The 15,750-nt window shown below is 35.3% G+C and overlaps 1 protein-coding gene and 1 non-coding gene across 4 annotated transcripts in view; both read left to right on the top strand.

Moving 5' to 3' along the window:
- ASCC3 (activating signal cointegrator 1 complex subunit 3) overlaps positions 1 to 15,750 on the top strand; it is a 361,492-nt gene that overhangs the window by 321,441 nt on the left and 24,301 nt on the right. For all 3 annotated transcript variants that reach the window (XM_019831019.3, XM_011282448.4, XM_019831018.3), the window contains exon 37: positions 6,868 to 7,092. In XM_019831019.3, coding sequence (XP_019686578.2) covers positions 6,868 to 7,092 — 225 coding nt within the window. The remainder of the gene's footprint in view (positions 1 to 6,867; positions 7,093 to 15,750) is intronic.
- Positions 7,307 to 7,414, top strand: LOC111560624. The gene has a single exon (XR_002742627.1). It is a non-coding gene; the product is annotated as a U6 spliceosomal RNA (small nuclear RNA).

The raw sequence follows: 15,750 nt of genomic DNA, 5'->3' as shown, positions 1-15,750 counted from the left end.
TCTCTCCCCTGTCACTCTGACCCCGTCCATAGACAACTACCCATCTGCTTTCTGTCTCTGTGGATTAGTTTACAAATTCTAGAGTATGTACTCTGTTTTTGGTCTGGCTTCTTTCACCATAATTATTGAGATTCATCCGTGTTATGTTGAGTATCAGTAGTTCATTCTTTTTATTACTGCTTAGAACTCCATTGTATGGATATAATGCAATTTGTTTTTACCTTCATCTGTTGATGGACATTTAGGTTTTTTTCTAATTTTTTGGTTTAAAAGTAAAGCTATTATCAACCATTGTGTATGATCTTTGTGTGGACATACGTCTCTTTTCTCTTAGGTAAATCACTAGGAATGAAATAGCTGAATCACATGGTAGTTATATGTTTTAAATTTTAGGAAAATGTAAAACTGTTTTCCTAAACAAATATAACATTTTAAATTCCTGCCAGTTATATAGGAAAAGTTCCAGTTTTTCTACATTCTTGCCAGTATTTGGTATATCAGTCGTTTAAATTTTAGTCATTCTAATTTTTATTTTCCTAGTAACTAATGAGATTGCATATCTTCACATAAAGTATCTGTTAAAATCTTTGCCTATTTTACACTGGGATGTTTGTATTCCCACTGTGAATTTTGAAAATGTATATATTCTGGATACAAGTCCTATATTAGATATATGCTTTGTAATTATTTTCAGTCTGAGTCCTGAATTTTAATTTTCAGATTTTTTTTATTTTGATGAAGCTCAATTTATCAATTTTTTTATTGATAAAATTTTAAGTTATCCTATCCAAGAAATCTTTTCCTAACCCTAGGTAGGGTTTTTCTTCTGGAAGTTTTATAGTTTTAGATCTTCTATTTAGGCCTATCATATATTTTCAGTAAATTTTGAGTGCAAGGTTACAATTGAATTATTTCATTTTGCTTTATTTTGGTTTTTTTTTTTTGGTTTTTTGTTTTTTGTTTGTTTGTTGCACGTAGATACCCAATTATTCTACTACCATCTCTTGAAAAGACTATTTCTCCACTGTTGCACCTTTCAACCTTTGTCAAAAATTGTTGTCTAAATATGTATAGGTTAATTATTTCTGGACTCTGTTCTAGTCCAATACAACACTTTTGATTAGATAAGCTTTATAATAAGTCTTGCAGTCAGGTATTGATAACTCTTCAACTTTGTTTCTTTTCAGAGTTCTTCCAGCTATTCTGGCTCCTTTTCATTTCTATGTGAATCTTAAAACCAGTTTGTCAATTTCTATTTAAGGGGAAAAAAGCCTGCTGTGGTTTTAATTGAAATTGTATTAAACCTATAGATCAATTTTAAGAGAATTAAAGTATATCTCTCCATTTAGTTATGTCCTGTAATTTTTTTAGCAGTGTTTTGTAGTTTTCAGGTTTTGGTTTTTTTTTTTTTTTTTTCAAATTCACCTCTAGGTATTTCATATATATTATGCTATCATTTTTTTTTCATTTCTGATTCTTGGTTGCTGATATACAGAAATATAACTATACAATTAATTTTTGTACGTTAATCTTATATCCTGCAACCTTGCAAAACTCACTTATTCTAGTAGTTTATTTTCTGGATCATATTGGATTTTCTACCTGGTTAATTGTATCATCTACAAATGAAGACAGTTTTACTTCTTTCTTTTCATTGGGTTTCTTTTATTTCTTGCCTGATTGCACTGACTGGAACTTCTGGTGCAATGTTGAATAGAAATACTTAGAGCAAACACCCTTGTATTATTCCTGATCTTAGAGGGGATGCATTCAGTCAGATACTGGTAAATATATTAGTTGTAGGTTTCTCAGAGATGCCATTTACTAGGTTGAAAAGGTTCCCTTCTTTTTTTAATTTGCTGAGAGTCTTAGTTAGGGATGCATGTTACATTTTGTCAGATGTTTTTTTCTGCATCAATTGAGGTATTGTGTTGTTTTTGTTTATTAATAAAGTGAATTATATTAATTGATTTTTGAATATTAAAACAATCTTACATTCAGTCACTTACTGTGCTCACATAGTTAGATGTTCTGTTGTTGGGAACACATACACTAAAAATTTTTATGTCTTCCAGGAGAATTGACTTCTTTATCATTATGTAATTCCCTTCTTTATCTTACTGATAATTTTCCTTGGTTTGGTAACTTTTCCTTGGTCGCTCTGTCTGAAATTAATATAGCTACTCTTGCTTTCTTTTGATTAGTGTTAGCATGGTATATTTTTCTCCATCCACTTACTTATATATGTGTCTTCATATTTAAAGTTTCTTATAGACAACATACAGTTGATTTGTATTTTTTATCCACTCTGACAGTCTGTCTTTTAGTCATCTAGATATTGGCATTCAAAGTGATTATTGATACGGTTGGATTCATTGCTACATTTGTTAATGTTTCCTGTTTGTGGCCCTTATTCTTTGTTCCCATTTTTTGTCTTCCACTCTTTTTCTGCCTTTTGTGGTTTTAATTGAGAATTTATATGATTTCATTTTCCCCTTTCTTAGCATATCAGTTATACTTTTTTTTTTTCGGTGATTGCCCGAGTTTACAATATGCATTTAGTCCTACTCCCATTTCACTTTCTGTTAACATCATACTATTTCACAGGTAGTGCCAGTACTTTATAACAGCAAAATAATACTAGTTCCACCCTCTTGTTTCTTATATCATTGTTGTTATTTTACTTTATATATAAGCATACATATGTATATATATACATGCATACACACACAAGCATATATATATATATATATATATATATATATATATATATATATATATGATATGTACATAAACATACCTAATCAAATACATGGTTGCTATTATCTTGAACAAATTATTATCAGGTCAGTTAACAATAATAAAAATAAAAGCTTTACTTTATCTTCACTTATTCCTTCTTTCATGTTCTCCTTTCTTTATGTAGAAGCAAGTTTCTGAACTATATTGTTTCCCTTCTCCCTAAAGAACATCTCATAATGTTTCATGTAAGGGATTTTTACTGGCAACAGATTAACTTGATTTTTGTTTGAGAAAGTCTTTATTTCTCTTTTACTTTTGAAGGATAATTTTAAATGGTGCATTCTAAGTTGGTAGGGTTTTTTCTTTCAACACTTGAAATACTTCATTCCACTCTCTTCTTGCTTGCATGGTTTTTGAGATGTCAGATATAGTTCTTAGCCTTGATCCTCAATAAGTTGTGTTTTTCCTCTGGCTTCTTTGAGGACTTTATCTGTAATCAGAGTTTGAAGATGATATGCCGAAGTGTAGATTTTTTTTGAAATGTATTCTGCTTGGTGTTCTCTGAACTTTCTGGATCTGTAGTTTGGTGTCTGAAATTAATTTGGGGGAAATTCTCAGTCATTATTATTTCAAATATTTCTTCTGTTTCTTTCTTCTTGTTCTGGTATTCCCATTATGCTTATGGTATACCTTCTGTAATTGTTCATAGTCCTTGGATATTCTGTTCTGGTTTTTCCAGTCTACTTTTTGAAGTTTTTGAAGATTCCATTGATATGTCCTCTAGCTCAGAAGTTCTTTTCTTAGCCATGACCTATCTACTAATAAGCCTGTCAAAGGCATTCTTCTTGTCTGTTACAGTATTTTTTGTCTTTAGGGTTTCTTTTTGGTTCTTTCTTAGGATTTTCATCTCCTTTTTCATTGCCCATCTGTTCTTATGTGCTGTCTACTTTATCCATTAGAGCCCTTAACATACATTAGTTGATTAGCAACTAATTACAGTTGTTCTAAATTCCCAGTCTGGTAATTCCCACATCTCTGCCAAGTCTAGTTCTGATGCTGGCTCTTTCTGTTCAAATTGGTTAGGTTTTTTGGTTTTTGGTTTTGTGAGGGTTTTTTGGTTTTTTGTTGTTTTGTTATTTTGTTGTTGTTTTGTTGCTTTTTGATATACCTTGTAATTTTTTTCTTGATACCCAGACATAATGTACTCTGTAAAAAAAATCTGCTATAAATAGGACTTTAGTAATATGCTGGTGAGTTGAACTCACATAGAACTATAGTTCTATGATTATGTCTCAGTCTTTTAGAGAGCCTATTCCTCTAGACTGTGACTTCACAAGTGTTTCTCAGTTTTTCTTCCCTCTTAGGTGGGACAGGATGGCTAGAGTGGACTGAAGTTGGGTACTTCCCTTACCCCAGGTCAGTTAAGCTCTAATAGTACCCTAGCAGGTTAGGCTCTGGTTAACTAGTTTCTACTGAGAACAAGCCTTTTTAAGGAGAACAGAGTTCTTGGGGCACCTGAGTGGCTCAGTCAGTTAGGCTTTCAGCTTGCACTCAGGTCATGATCTCTCAGCTCTATGAGTTCGAGCCCTACATCAGGCTCTCTGCTGTCAGCGTGGAGCCCACTTCAGGTCCTCCGTCTCCTCCCTGCCCTTCCCACATGCACACAATTTCTCTTTCTCTCTCTCAAAAATAAATGAACACACGGGGCGCCTGGGTGGCGCAGTCGGTTAAGCGTCCGACTTCAGCCAGGTCACGATCTCACGGTCTGGGAGTTCGAGCCCCGCGTCGGGCTCTGGGCTGATGGCTCGGAGCCTGGAGCCTGTTTCCGATTCTGTGTCTCCCTCTCTCTCTGCCCCTTCCCCGTTCATGCTCTGTCTCTCTCTGTCCCAAAAATAAATAAAAACGTTGGAAAAAAAATTTTTTTTAAATAAATAAATAAATGAACACTTAATAATAAAAATTTTAAAAAAGAAGAAAAACAGAGTTATCTGGCATAGTTCAAACTGGTTCCTTTCTCCTCCCCCTGCTGGAAACTCAAGTGGATTTTTCTCTCATCTTTACCATGGGTATCTGGTCAAGCTCCTGGAGGTAAATGTCACAATATTTTTGAGGACCCCTATAAGACTAGATCCTCCTAGAGTTTTTAGCTCTGAGTTGTCCACACTGATCCTCCAATAATTCATCAATTACAGCTCAGGTTTTCTTACTTCACCACTGGTGAGTCTATGTTTCTGTTAGCCATGACTCCCTGCATTTTCCTGTGTCTCCAGTTTTGGGGGCAACGATTCGTCCCATGTCCTCCCCTCTCTTATGGATCCAAGAAAAGCTGTTGATCTTTCAATCTGTTCAACTTTTTACTTGTTCTTAGGACAAAATGGTGGCTTTTAAGCTCCTTACATGTGAAACTGGAAACTTAATTTCAAATCATTTTATTTTAGTCTAATTTATTATTTTTTAAGAATTTTATTATTTTTTATATAATTTATTGTCAAATTGGTTTCCATACAACACCCAGTGCTCATCCCAACAGGTGCCCTCCTCAATGCCCATCACCCACTTTCCCCTCTCCCCCACCGCCCATCAGCCCTCAGTTTATTCTCAGTATTTAAGACCCTCTTATGGTTTGCTTCCTTCCCTCTCTGTAACTTTTTTTTTCTTTTTCCCCCTTGCCCTCCCCGCCCCCCCGCCCCGGGCTTCTGTTAAGTTTCTCAGGATCCACATATGAGTGAAAACATATGGTATCTGTCTTTCTCTGCCTGACTTATTTCACTTAGCATAACACTCTCCTTTTCCATCCACGTTGCTACAAAAGGCCAGATTTCATTCTTTCTACTTGCCATGTAGTATTCCATTGTGTATATAAACCACAATTTCTTTATGCATTCATCAATTGATGGACATTTAGGTTCTTTCCATAATTTGGCTATTGTTGAAAGTGCTGCTATAAACATTGGGGTACAAGTGCCCCTATGCATCAGCACTCCTGTATCCCTTGGATAAATTCCCAGCAGTGCTATTGCCAGGTCATAGGGTAGATCTATTTTTAATTTTTTGAGGAACCTCCACACTATTTTCCAGAGCGGCTGCACCAATTTGCATTCCTACCAACAGTGCAAGAGGGTTCCTGTTTCTCCACATCCTCGCCAGCATCTATAGTCTCCTGATGTGTCCATTTTAGCCACTCTGACTGGTGTGAGGTGATATCTGAGTGTGGTTTTGATTTGTATTGCCCTGATGAGGAGTGACGTTGAGCATCTTTTCATGTGCCTGTTGGCCATCCGGATGTCTTCTTTAGAGAAGTGTCTATTCATGTTTTCTGCCCATTTCTTCACTGGGTTATTTGTTTTTCGGCTGTGGAGTTTGGTGAGCTCTTTATAGATTTTGGATACTAGCCCTTTGTCCAATATGTCATTTGCAAATATCTTTTCCCATTCTGCCGGTTGCCTTTTAGTTTTGTTGATTGTTTCCTAATCTAATTTATTATAATAAATATAAGTTGATGATTCTGTTCTTCAATCTTTTCTTACCTAACCAATCTTACCCCATTCCCCTTTTCCCAGCCCTGACTTATTTCTTCCACTCATCCTATAGATCTTAACTTAAATGTCATTGCTTCCAAGAGACTTTCCCTGACTCTCTAAAATAATCAGATCCCCAAGCAATGTCCCTTCAGCACTCTGTACTTACCATATCATAACATTCATTGTACTTTGTAGAACTTTTTTTTTTCCCTGAGGAACTCTCAGCTTATGGTTTACTCCTGTGGCCCCAGTGTCAAGCATACTTTGTGATGCCCAGCAGGTCTTTTTGTTGATTGCATAAATATGAAGAGCTTTCATGCATTTCAGATATATTGTACATTACTAACTTGTGCCTACATGTTAGTAATGGTATTAAACAAAGCAAAATTCTAAGGGGCATGATTGGTTAGCTTATCATTTTTCTAAACCATGTTTTAAATGTCAATAGTTAAGCTAAGAAGTACATTAATTATTATACTTCTGGTTCAACACATTTCTCTCTCTCTCTCTCTCTCTCTCTATATATATATATGTATATATATATGTATATGTATATACATGTACATGTACATATACACGTATATGTATGTATTTTTTTTTCCAGGATGCAGAAGAATACACAGATTTGCCAGTAAGACACAATGAAGATCATATGAATAGCGAACTGGCAAAATGTCTTCCCTTTGAATCAAATCCTCATTCATATGACAGCCCTCACACCAAAGCACATCTCCTACTACAGGCACATCTCAGCAGAACCATGCTGCCCTGCCCAGATTATGACACTGATACCAAAACAGTCTTGGACCAAGCACTCAGAGTATGTCAGGTATGAGAGTCTAATACCTATTTTTTCTCCCATCATTTGTTTTTTTTTTTTTTTTTCCTGTTTTAGGATAAAATATACTTGCATTTAAAATATTTTATCATAGCATTGTTGAGAAAAACCAGGTAAATCAAGAATTTTCAAAGGAAAAAGCAGGTGTAAATGCAAAAAGATGACAATTTCAGTCATCTGTTGCATGAAATTGAAAGTTGGACTAGTGCTTGCTTCAGCAGCACACATACTAAAATTGGAACAACACAGAGAAGATCAGCATGGCCCCTGCGCAAAGGATGACATTCAAATTCGTGAAGCGTTCCACACTGGGGGGAAAAAAAAAAAAGAAAGTAAAAACTAAATGCCAGGTACTTTTCTCGGTACTGAATGAACAAGCAGAAGATTACCTGCTATTACGGGCTTTCACTTGAGATGGAAAAGACAATTAAAAATATAAGTCAAGAGGTGATAACTGCTATTTTTTTAAAAAAGTAATGAAGTATAATAAGGAAAATATAGACAAAGATGGAAGGTTCCATTTTGCACTTTCTTGCTTACAAGGTGACATTAAAGAAAGAATTAAAAGCAGACAGTGAGCCATAGGATTTGAGGGGTATATTCCAAAAACTATAAAAAGCTAGTGCCAACTCTCTCATGTAAGAACTTGGTATAGTCAAACAAAAGTCACAGAGACCATTGTAAAAAAGGTGAAAATGGGCACCAGAAATAGTCAAAACACAGTAGATGTGGACATTATAGAGAAAATGGGGGTAGGTCAAGGCAGGGAGTCTGTACACCATTAAGAATTTTGGACTTTCTTGGGGCCCTGGGTGGCTCAGTCGGTTAAGCGTCTGACTTCAACTCAGGTCACGATCTCGCGGTCCATGAGTTCGAGCCCCGCGTCGGGCTCTGGGCTGATGGCTCAGAGCCTGGAGCCTGCTTCTGATTCTGTGTCTCCCTCTCTCTCTGCCCCTCCCCCGTTCATGCTCTGTCTCTCTCTGTCTCAAAAATAAATAAACGTTAAAAAAAATTAAAAAAAAAAAAAAAAGAATTTTGGACTTTCCTCTGAGAGGGAAGCTGCTAGAACAGTGGTTTACTAGTGTTTATGTTAGTTATATCTATGAATACTTACCATAGTAATTAAAACTGAAAAATTTTCAAATATTATGTCATTTAAAAATAACAATAACAACCCCATTATATGTTAACATAAAAATAACATGATTTTTCAGGAAAAGTATTTTTCAAGACAGTAAAGAAAATTAGTGAAATGTGTAATTAATTACATTTTTGCAAATATCTTTTATGTCTAGCTTAATAGAAGTCAGCTAGATTCACATATCTTTTTGTAATCAGTCTATTAAAATATGTTATATGAAAAAAAAAAAGTCATGAAATCTATGAAGATAAAGCCAGCCTCACAGAGATACATAGTTCAAAAAAGGGAAGAGTATTTCTATAGCCTATTCAGGTAATTGTGAATATTCTTTTTTGAAAGTACCTGAAAACTTGACCTGTGGTATTTCTTGAAGGTTAGTTGCAGTGTAGATTCTGAAACCCTATCAATGAATTTTTCATACCTTGAATGCTTTAAGGGTACGCCTGAAATGATGGTGGCTGGACCTGATTGGTGTGTGTGAGATTGTCAAGAATATGTTGGTTCCTGTATTTTTTTTTCCAGAACTAACAGAATATGCTAATGAATTAGAAAGGGGTTTTTGGGGGCCACCTGGGTGGCTTAGTTGGTTGAGTATCAGACTCTTGATCTCCACTCAGGTCATGATCTCACGGTTCCTGAGTTAGAGCCCCCACTGGGCTGCACACTGAGCATGAAGCCTACTCGAGATTCTTCTCTCTCTCTGCCCCTCTCCGCCACTCGTGCTCTCTCTCTCTGTCTCTCACTCTCTGTAAAATAAAATATTTTTTTAGTTAAGAAAATGAAAAGGTTTTTTTTTTTCCATAAAATGAGAAGCCAAAAATGATTCCAAGGCTTTTCTCCTGAGCAACGGGAAGCATGAAGCTGCCACTTACTGGGAGTAATTGGAAGAGGAGCAGGGTGGGGGGAGCACTCCTAAGCGATTGAGACTATGAGAGATTTGATTTTCCTCACTATACCTTTTTTTCACATTTCTGTAATGAAAAACAATTTTTTTTTAATTTTCAAAAAACTGAATGTGTTTTTAAGATAGAGTAAATGAGTCTGTGAACATGGAGTTTACTTACAAAATTAAAGACTTGAAATTACTTAAGAATCTTTCCAGTTATGGAATGCTGCAAAATATTACAATTCCATTAGTAAATTCTACATGTATGTAAAATATCTGCATCTGTGTGTGACAAGAGACCTGGAGAGAAGATCTAGAATAGCGTCCACCAAAAGGTTAACAGTAACCATCTCTGTAGCAGGATTGTGGGTGATTTTCAAGTTCTTCTTTATGCTTTTCTAAACTATTTGAATGTTTTAAATTTAGCTTCTAACATTGTTATTATCAGAAAAAAATTATATTATTTAAAAGAATAGGAATATTTCATTAAATAGAGTAAGCACAAACTTTCAGGAAGTAGGGAACTAAAGGTATAAATAACACACAAAATTTTTTTACATCCTTTTATAACCACCACATGGTTTACCTCTCTGATTTGCCACTCGATTTGTCATACTTTATTTAAGTTTATTTACTTATTTTTAGAGACAGAGAGAGAGAGAGTGCACACAAGTGGGAAAGGGACAGAGAGGGAGAGGAAGAGGGAGAGAATCCCAAGAAGGCTCTGCACTGTCAGCACAGAGCCTGACACAGGGCTCGAACCACAAACCACGAGATCATGACCTGAGTGGAAGTCAAGAGTCAGACACTTAACTGACTGAGCCACGCAAGCACCCCTGTCACACTTTATAAACAAAGTTAAAGTTTCTAAACTTTAGATACTCATTTGTGAGTGGCCCTGGATACTCATTTGTGTTTCCTGTAACTGGTTTTTTCCCCCTTCAAATATTGACCTGTTAATGAATCCAGGGGTTAGCAAGGGTTAGAGAGAAGTTATAAGAGGAATTAAATTTTGATGCTTGCAAGTACGTTTTATGTCATGTGTAAAAATTATATGATTATACTAATTTTTTATACTTTCTTTTTCACCACTTAGTCATTATGATCCAAAGACTATATAGTAATAGAAATTAGCAATTTCCAGAGAAGTCTATTTCTAAATTTGCTATAAGGGAAAAGGATTGCATCAGATACTTTTATTCTCTATTAGATATTTTTACATACCATTTCTTGGGATGATATTTATATTTCTTGAATATGTTTGATCCTTGTGAATAGGATCTAAAGAGAAATAGTTTTCTTTTTAATTATAAAAGCAATACACTTCATTGTAAAAAATTTGGAAAAACAACATTAAAATTAGTCATTCACAGTAAATATTTCTTCATCCTCACAAATATGAGGCTCTTATTGTTAATGGATTTTAAATTTTTTTAATTAAAAACATTTAAATTTTTTTATTTTGAAACAATTTCAGACCTCGAAAAAATTGATAAAAATAGTAAAATGAAATTTCTGTGTATCTTTTGCCCAACATCCCCTAATTTAACATCTTGCCTCAGTTCTAATCTAGTCTATTAGCTTGTCTGCAGACCTCATTCAGATTTTGTCTATTTGAATTTTATCTCACTAAAGCCCTTTCTCTAGACCAAGATCCAATCTGAGATCCCTCATTGCATTTCATTTTTTTAAGTTTTTATTTTAATTCCAGTTTGTGAACATGAAGCGTTATATTAGTTTTAGATGTACGATACAGTTATTCAGCATTCCATATGTCACCTGGTGTTCATCATGACAAGTGCACTTCTTAATCCCCATCACCTATTTCACCCAACCTCCACCCATATACCCTCCCCCCACCTACCTCCCCTTTGTTAACCATCAGTTTGTTCTCTGTAGTTAAGAATCTGTTTCTTGTTTTGTCTCTTTCTCTTTTTTCCCCCTTTGGACAATTGTTTCTTAAATTCCACATAACTATGAGTGAAATCATATGGTATTTGTCTTTCTCTGACATATTTTGCTTAGCATTATATTCTGTAACTCCACCTATGTCATTACAAATGGCAAGATTTCATTCTTCTAATGGCTAAATAATATTCTGTTCGTGTGTGTGTGTGTGTGTGTGTTCATTCTTTGGGTAAATACTCAAAAGTGCAATTGCTAGATCATAGGTTAGTTCTATTTTTAACTTTCTGAGGACCCTCCATACCATTTACCACAGTGGCTACATCAGTTTGCATTCCCACCAACAGTGCTAGAGGGTTTCTTTTTCTCCACATCCTCGCCAACACGTTTCTTGTGTTATTGCTTTTAGCCACTCTAAGAGGTGTAAGGCGATAACACATTGTAGTTTTAATTTGCACTTCCCTAATGATGAGTGATGATGAGCATCTTTTCATGTGTTTGTTGGCCATCTCTATGTTTTCTTTGGAAAAATGTCTGTTCATGTCTTCTGCCCATTTCTAATTGGATTAGTTCTTTTGACGGTATTGATTTGCATAAGTTCTTCATATATTTTGGATACTAGTCCTTTATCAGATATGTCATTTGCAAATATCTTCTCCCATTCCATAGATTGCCTTTCAGTTTTACTGATTGTTTCCTTCACTGTGCAGAAGCTTTTTATTTTGATTTGGTCCCAATAGTATATTTTTACTTTTGTTTTCCTTGCCTTGGGGAACCAATGTAGAAAAAAGTACTATGGCCAATGTCAGAGAAGTTACTGCCTGTGCTCTCCTCTAAGACTTTTATGGTTTCACATATTTAGGTCTTTAATTCACTTTGAATTTGTTTTTGTGTATGGTTTAAGAAAGTGGTCCAGTTTCATTCCTTTGCATATTGCCCTCCATTTTCCCTAGCACCATTTGTTGAAGATACTGTCTTTTTCCCATTGGACATTCTTTCCTGCTTTGTTGAAGAAACCCACATTGCATTTAGTAATCATGTCTCCTCAGTCCCCTTGAATTTCATGATATTGGTCATCTTTGAAGAATATGTGTGTGTGTGTGTGTGTGTGTGTGTGTGTGTGTGTGTGTATACATATATATATATATATAGAGAGAGAGAGAGAGAGAGAGAGAGAGAGAGATGTGTGTGTGTTTATTTTTATTTGTATATGTATTTAGCAAGAATACCACAAAAGTGATGTCTTGCACCCTCACTATATCATATATGATAGGCTTATGACATTGATGTTCTCATTACCAGTGAAATTAACTTGTACAATTGAGGTGGTATCTGCCAGGCTTCTCCACGATAGTTACTTCTTTTTTTTTTTATAATTAGTAGGTATTTTGTGGGCAGATATTTTGAGATTTGAGATTATGCAATATCCAGTTTCCTATCATACTTTCCTACATTATTTTTAGCATCTATTGGTTAATTTTGCCTGAAGCAATTATTACTATTCTGATTTTCTATTTCCATTTTTCCCAGAATTCTGCTGGAATGAAGAACTTTTTCTTCTCCACTTATTTATTTATTTTATCCATCTGTTTATTTATATAAGTATAAATTCATGAGTGTTTGTTGGGTAAAATCCATTGCTTTCATTATTTATTTTGCTACACAGATACATCTCAGCAACAACCACTGGGCATCTCACACTTGGCTCTGGTATCTCTCTGACATGCCCACATTATGTTTTTAACATAACTTGCAGCCTTCCCTCTTCTACTTTCCCTGTCTCAGCCTTGGAATTAGCGACTTTTCCAAAGAGCCCGGTTCTTTTTATTAGAGAATAATTTAGAGACTAAAATCTGGATCTTTGCTGACTCCATCACCACCTGGGTATTTTGCCTCTAGGCCCTCTCTTTGGGCAAAGCTAGGAGATATGAGTATGCGTACTCAGACGTATATCCATTTGTATATCTGCTTATCTCTGTGTATATGTATATATGTATGTGAAAATATTTGTATTTATAAACCCATGAGTTCATTCTAATACCTACAATTCCAATCTAATACCAAAAGGTTCATTTTACTCTTCTTTTTTTTAATATGAAATATATTGTCAAATTGGTTTCCATACAACACCCAGTGCTCCTCCCAACAGGTGCCCTCCTTAATGCCCATCATCCACCCTCTCCTCCCTACCACTCCCCATCAACCCTCAGTTTTTTCTCATTTTACTCTTCTTTTTAAACTCCATCCCCCTGCAAGAAACCTGGTTCTCATTAATCAAAACATATTTACTATTTCCTCAATTCTACCATATTCCTAATGTCATTTTAGGATTACTAACCCTTTTTCCTACAAAAATCAAATTTACTAGCTCGGGTGCAATAGTTGTATATTGTTCTTTTTTGTCCCTGGAAGCTCAGAAGCTCTTTTTCTTTCTACACCTCTCACTTTTTTCTTTTGCATATTTTATCATGTTATTTTATAAACTATCTTAACTTAATAATTTATAACATTAAATATTTTTAACACTAAATTTTTTCCCAACATAATTTATTTATTTTTTTTTTAACATTTATTTATTTTTGAGACAGAGACAGAGCATGAACAGGGGAGGGGCAGAGAGAGAGGGAGACACAGAATCTGAAACAGGCTCCAGGCTCTGAGCTGTCAGCACAGAGCCCGACGCGGGGCTCGAACTCACGGACTGTGAGATCATGACCTAAGCTGAAGTCGGACGCCCAACCGACCAAGCCACCCAGGCGCCCCACCCAACATAATTTCTAATGACTGCACTATATTCCTTCATATGAAGGTCATAGTTTATTTAATGAGTCCCTTATAGCCAGACATTGTGGTGGGATTTTCTTTATTAGAAATTACAAGTATTAGTTATGATCATCTTGAATGTTGAGTTGGCTAATCAGAAGCCACATGGTAAAAACAAATCTTTGTTGTAAAGAGATGGCAACCAGCCATCCTAAATTCTCTGATTCCTGCAATTTCTTGTAAGATTGTGATAGAAGTAAACAAGTCAGGAAAAGGAAAGAATATTACAGTTGCCAATGGAAATTTGGGGGTGAAAATCAAGAGTTGGTAAAATTTTATGTGGTGGCTGATTGACAGTTTTATTATTGTACCCTATTTTTCTCATTTGATTACGTGGATATTGTTGGCCTTAGAAAGCATTGGTTCACACAGTTTTCCAAGCTGCAGCCCTGCTGGCTGATTGAAAATTATACTCCTGCCCCCATGGGACATCAGCATGACCTTGTGGTCTATGCGTGGGACTCAATGCCACCGGCTCTTACCATAAATCCAGCTCTGCTCTAGTTTTAGTATACGGTGTTAGGCAAGTCACTTAACCCCTCGTTTTTGAATAAGAATAACACCTTACAAGAATAGGGCATTAGTTAATGTTTATAAATTAAACAATTTAAGGACTCAAGGAAGTAGGTCTATTTTAGTACCCTTATTCATAGTAGCTCTCTTATTTCCTTGCTTTATCATAGTCATTTAACTCCAAAGTTAATATTTTTTAAAGTTTATTCATTTTGAGAAAGAGATGGTGTGCAATTGGGGGAGGGGCAGAGAGGGAGAGCGAGAATCCCAAGCAGCTTCTGCACTGTCAGTGGACCACCACAAGCCCGAGGTGGGGCTCAAACCAATGAACTGTAAGATCGTGACTGAGCCAAAGTCGAATGCTTACCTGACTGAACTACCCGGTGCCCCTAAATATTTTTTTTAAGTTTATTTCTTTATTTTGAGAGCAAGAGCGCACACACACAAGGAGGGGAGGAGCAGAGAGGGGGAGAGAGAGAATCCAAGCAGGCTCAAACTCATGATCTGAGCTGAAATCAATAGTAAAATGCTTGACCAACTGAGCCACCTGGGTGCCCCTATAGAAACATACCTTTTATATAAGCCATCATTTAGATTATGAAAACTCTGTAGTCTTGACAAAAGAAAAACATAGTTATGTAGTTGTATTTCCCTGCTTGAAGTCAGAATGTACCATACAGCCTACCTTTCCTTCTTATACCCATTTGAAATTATGTATCAAGGTCATTTGTGCCATTCTTTTGCTTTGAGGTGTTTTTGTAATGGCTCCTTTTAATGTGTTACTGTTACTAGTATTTCCATTCTATCCCACTGAATAAAAATAAAAGTAAAAATTACTGTGCATACCTCACTTTTTAAAATCTTCTTAAAATGTTCTAATTTGTAAATTGAGTGATTACAGAATTGATTGTTCCTACCATTCACCTTTGAAATCCTCTTCTTGATCATGGTACTTGTAATATATATTTAAAATGTAGTAAGTGATATGACATACTTTCTGTGCTGGTTGCACCAAAGGAACACTTTATGTTTTCAGCTTTTGTGAGAATATTACAAATAAGAAGTATCAAAAATTAAACTGACATGCCTAAATTTTCCAAATTTGACAGCAAAGCCAGAACTGCTGATGTCTTGATTAGCTCTCTGCTGTTTGTTTGGGTTTTTGTCTTGTTTTGTTTGATTTGTTTTTTATCAAGACACAAAGAAATTGATGTTCATAGAAGTTAAATAACTATGTTACAGGTGATTTGTCAAGGCAGTCCATGCTGAAACCAGTGGAAATTCCAGGACTTTAAATCCTGATCGAATATCTCTGATCTTTTCTAAAAAGTGCTATAAGTCTTTACATTAAAGTCATCTTCAATTTTACTTTAAAATATTT

Source organism: Felis catus, chromosome B2 (assembly GCF_018350175.1).
Source record: "Felis catus isolate Fca126 chromosome B2, F.catus_Fca126_mat1.0, whole genome shotgun sequence".
Classification (NCBI taxonomy): domain Eukaryota; kingdom Metazoa; phylum Chordata; class Mammalia; order Carnivora; family Felidae; genus Felis; species Felis catus.
This window is presented reverse-complemented; position numbering and strand designations above follow the sequence as displayed.